A 5,330-nucleotide genomic window follows, 5' to 3' on the forward strand; every position below is an offset into this window, starting at 1 on the left:
TAATTGTTTTAATTAATTTTCTTTAATTATAAATAGCAAAAGATATATGCGATGGCCGGGAATCGAACCCGGATCAACTGCTTGGAAGGCAACTATGCTGACCATTACACCACCATCGCACTTATAAATTAATATCAAACCGTTTCCGAAGAACGTCTTGTATCTATGCGAAATTCAAGCGTTTTCTTCTAACTATAATGAATAGTAATAACAGTTTTATCAAGTGAATATCAATTTTACAATAATATTCATTAAAGTTTTATTAGTGAATTATTATTAATTTTCGAAATATTTATTAAAAATTGTGGACTGTAGCTTGAAATTTAAAAGTTTTGATAGTTAACTACACATAAAAATACACATAAAAATTCTATTTCAATAAAAGTCATAGATATTAAAGTATACTAATTTGATGCGCTATCATCTTAGCTTTAATTAAAATATTGAAACTTGAGTATGCTATGATTAGTTTTCCATAAATATACAATTAACTAGAGACACTTCTTTTCGCATGTTCAAAGTACAAATTTGATATCGAATTACTTGAGAGCTAGATCTGTCACAAAAATCCTTTTATAATCGTTTTATTCACTGTAGTTTTAGCTTTAATTGGAGTATTTTGAAGTTATTGTACTGTTATTAGTTTTCGAAATATTGAAATAAAACTAAAGACACTGCATTAACGATGCACATTCTATTTCAATAAAAGTCATAGATATTAAAGTATACTAATTTGATGCGCTATCATCTTAGCTTTAATTAAAATATTGAAACTTGAGTATACTATGATTAGTTTTCCAGAAATATACAATTAACTAGAGACACTTTTTTTTGCATGTTCAAAGTACAAATTTGATATCGAATTACTTGAGAACTAGAACTGTTACAAATATCCTTTTATATTCGTTGTATTCACTGTACTTTTAGCTTTAATTATAGTATTTTGAAGTTATTGTACTGTTATTAGTTTTCGAAATATTGAAATAAAACTAACATTAACGATGCACATTTAAAATTCTATTTCAATAAAAGTCATAGATATGCTAGTATACTAATTTTATACGCCATCATCTTAGCTGTAATTAAAATATTGAAGTTTAAGTATGCTATGATTAGTTTTGAAAATATATACAATTAACTAGAGACACTTGTTTTCGCATGTTCAAAGTACAAATTTGATATCGAATTACTTGAGAGCTAGAACTGTCACAAATATCCTTTTATATTCGTTGTATTCACTGTAGTTTTAGCTTTAATTGGAGTATTTTGAAGTTATTGTACTGTTATTAATTTTTGAAATATTGAAATAAAACTGAAGACACTGCATTAACGATGCACATTCTATTTCAATAAAAGTTATAGATATGCTAGTATACTAATTTGATGCGCTATCATCTTAGCTTTAATTAAAATATTGAAACTTGAGTATGCTATGATTAGTTTTCCAGAAATATACAATTAATTAGAGACACTACATTTCGCATGTTCAAAGTACAAATTTGATATCGAATTACATGAGAGCTAGAGCTGTCACAAATATCCTTTTATATTCGTTATATTCACTGTAGTTTTAGCTTTAATTGGAGTATTTTGAAGTTATTGTACTGTTATTAGTTTTCGAAATATTGAAATAAAACTGAAGACATTGCATTAACGATGCATATTATATTTCAATAAAACTCATAGATATGCTAGTATACTAATTTAATGCGCTATCATTTGAGCTTTAATTAAAATATTGAAACTTGAGTATACTATGATTAGTTTTCCAGAAATATACAATTAACTAGAGACACTTTTTTTCGCATGTTCAAAGTGCAAATTTGATATCGAATTACTTGAGAGCTAGAATTGTCACAAATATCCTTTTATATTCGTTGTATTCACTGTAGTTTTAGCTTTAATTGGAGTATTTTGAAGTTATTGTATTGTTATTAGTTTTCGAAATATTGAAATAAAACTGAAAACACTGCATTAACGATGCATATTCTATTTCAATAAAAGTCATAGATATGCTAGTATAGTAATTTGATGCTCTATCATCTTAGCTTTAATTAAAATATTGAAACTTCAGTATGTTATGATTAGTTTTGCAAACATATACAATTAACTAGAGACACTTTTTTTTCGCATGTTCAAAGTGCAAATTTGATATCGAATTACTTGAGCGCTAGAACTGTTACAAATATCCTTTTATATTCGTTGTATTCACTGTAGTTTTAGCTTTAATTGGAGTGTTTTGAAGTTATTGTACTGTTATTAGTTTTCGAAATATTGAAATAAAACTAACATTAACGATGCACATTTAAAATTCTATTTCAATAAAAGTCATAGATATGCTAGTATACTAATTTTATCCGCTATCATCTTAGCTTTAATTAAAATATTGAAGTTTAAGTATGCTATGATTAGTTTTGAAAATATATACAATTAACTAGAGACACTTTTTTTCGCATGTTCAAAGTACAAATTTGATATCGAATTACTTGAGACGTATAACTGTCACAAATATCTTTTTATATTCGTTGAATTCACTGTAGTTTTAGCTTTAATTATAGTATTTTGAAGTTATTGTACTGTTATTAGTTTTCGAAATATTGAAATAAAACTAACATTAACGATGCACATTTAAAATTCTATTTCAATAAAAGTCATAGATATGCTAGTATACTAATTTGATCCACTATCATCTTAGCTTTAATTAAAATATTGAAACTTGAGTATGCCATGATTAGTTTTCCAGAAATATTCAATTAACTAGAGACACTTTTTTTCGCATGTTCAAAGTGCAAATTTGATATCGAATTACTTGAGAGCTAGAACTGTCACAAATATCCTTTTATAATCGTTTTATTCACTGTAGTTTCAGCTTTAATTGGATTATTCAATAATTAGTGTAGTGCTTTTAGTTTTTGAGATATTCCATAAATATTATGTTATCAAATATTATGAAAACTGTTGTAATTGTGACTCACCCCTTGATCGGTCCTGGATATCCATGGCGGCAGCTAGAAAAGTGCAAGCGGAGGCAACTGATAGGGTGGAGGTGACGTGATCCTCGCAGGCGTTCCTCAGTTCCTCTACGCCCAACTCTTGAGCCAAGGCAAGCATCTCGAAGACGCCGTTGTCCTGCAGCAAGATCTAAAAAGGAGAAATGTATGTATCGATGGATTTTCGGTGATCGAAAGGAATCGGCTTACTTTCCCGGTGTACACATACATGAGGAATTGTTTGAAGGTGTCTGGCGGCGCTTGCGGGAGACGAACGGGGGTCGGAGTGCCGGGGGCGGCGGGGCTCACCGTGCATCCGGGAATGCGACAGATCTCACCCCTCTTCACCGTCTGGAAGCTCTTGCATCTGGAAGAGAAGATTTCAATAACAACTACAGCGGTTTTAATCAAAGCATTAACAATTACAACATTTCAACCCCCCTTTTAGTTTTTTTTTTCTTGTACTTTTATTTCGTCGTCGTCGTGTGTTTGTTTCGAGTGCGCGCGGGATAAAAGAATCTAAGATCAAAGTGTGTACGGAGAGTATAGTTTCCTGAAGATATCCAATTAGACAACGCGACCGAAAGAGCTGTTGAGGTGGAGACGTGGAGGAGTCTTATGATTGGCGTCGTTATGCGAGAGAAAGACTCCAGGAGCAATAAACTCGCAAGTAGGATAAGAACAAAGGATCTTTGATGTCTTTCTTTCTTTCTTTTTTAATGAAAGGTGCGTGCGAGCCTGTTAATGTTACTTCTGGTTATGGTCCTCACTCTCTTTCTTCCTCCTCCCTCTCACGAGTTCAACATATTTCTTTCCCTCTTTCCTGATTACAATAATGCGCCTTTTCACGTACATCCCTTCAACGGCGATCGCAAAAGGAACGAACACACTTGCACGTACATACACACACTCGTACGTACGCAGAGAGTGAAGGAAAGAATGAAATAATGTGAAGGCAAAGACAAGGAAGGTAATTTGAAAGCAGCTTTTATTTACGCGCACTTGATAAAAGTCGAGTAGAAAATGCGCGTGCACGAACGTTCGACGTTCCATTTTCCTTGCGGGTCGCGACAAAGGAAATCTCCTTTTGTTTTCCAGCGCACTCTTATTACGTCTATATGTACCTGGCCATCAGGATTATCCTGTGGGCGAAAACCCGTTCCTCCTCTCTGCCCAGAATGAAGACAATATCCGCTGAATCCGAATCCTCGGAGAGTCTCTGCAGATCGTCCAGAAGTCTGGGAACTCCGGCCAAAGCTTTGTCAGCCGGAAGTCCTCCGGTTGGACCGACTCTCGAACCCATTCTCCTCTAAAAACAATACAAAAATCTACCTTAATATTTCTTCATTTCAATGAAAGAATTCTTCAAAATCCTTATGATAAGTATAGAAATCAACATTAACATCATAATTCATAAACTCTAACGAATGCCATGAATATTCTAATATTCGTCTGTAATTGTAGTCGTTTTTGTATTTGCAAAAATAATAAGACTGTTTCACTGAAAAAATATAAGATTTTTAATTTTTTTTTCGAAAATATTCAACTTCCATCTAAAGTAATAAATATTAAAGTTCTTTGATGAAGTTTGATGATACAGACTAATTAAATTGTGTGTGTGTTTTGAGGGATTGATTCAAACAAACCGAAAGCCCATTAAATATACAGGATGCAGACGCAACGAAATTAATTTCAATTAAGGCAGCGACGGCGGAGAAAACTGCCATAAATCATCGAATTATGATTAGAAATTTGGAGGTGAAGTTGGGAAGAAGTGAGAAATAACGAAGAAAAATTCCCATTTAAACTCACTCAAATCCTTGCGACTAATTCGATTTGATCTCTAACGAATCTTGATGCTACTTCTTCGAATATATAGAAAACTATGGAGAAGAAAGTCTGGATAGGAATTTGAATTAGAATAAACGAATATTTTAATTATACGTTTTTTTTCAATGTGAAATCCACTTTATGTTAATTATTTGATTAGATTTGTAAACATTTAGAAGTAAATTTTCTAAATATTTTGGCTACAAAATTGTAATATTTCTATCAAAAAGAAGATAAAAAAAAGAAATAATGAAAAAGATTGTAAAATTTTGAAAAAACGTACAAGCTAATCTACATACAAAATACGTACGTAATATGTAAATTATTGATTAGATTTGTAAACATTTAGAAGTAAATTTTCTAAATATTTTGCTACAAAATTGTAATATTTCTATCAAAAAGAAGAAAAAAAAAGAAATAATGAAAAAGATTGTAAAATTTTGAAAAAACGTACAAGCTAATCTACATACAAAATACGTACGTAATATGTAAATTATTAGATTAGATTTG

At 31.2% G+C, this 5,330-nt stretch overlaps 1 protein-coding gene and 1 non-coding gene across 2 annotated transcripts; both read right to left on the reverse strand.

The window, feature by feature from the left end:
• Positions 1 to 47: 47 nt before the first annotated feature.
• Trnag-ucc lies at positions 48 to 119 on the reverse strand. Its single transcript has one exon. It is a non-coding gene; the product is annotated as a tRNA-Gly (tRNA).
• Positions 120 to 2,975: 2,856 nt separating this feature from the next.
• Positions 2,976 to 4,295, reverse strand: LOC108558624 (BTB/POZ domain-containing protein 19-like; the record flags this gene model as incomplete). Its single annotated transcript, XM_017915596.1, has 3 exons — positions 4,115 to 4,295; positions 3,201 to 3,357; positions 2,976 to 3,141 (listed from the first exon to the last, which is right to left on the reverse strand). Coding segments are annotated over exons 1-3 (502 nt in total), but the record flags the coding sequence as incomplete, so codon positions are not given.
• Between the last annotated feature and the right edge of the window lie 1,035 nt (positions 4,296 to 5,330).

Source organism: Nicrophorus vespilloides, unplaced genomic scaffold (assembly GCF_001412225.1).
Source record: "Nicrophorus vespilloides isolate i.1.1-1 unplaced genomic scaffold, Nicve_v1.0, whole genome shotgun sequence".
Taxonomy (NCBI): domain Eukaryota; kingdom Metazoa; phylum Arthropoda; class Insecta; order Coleoptera; family Silphidae; genus Nicrophorus; species Nicrophorus vespilloides.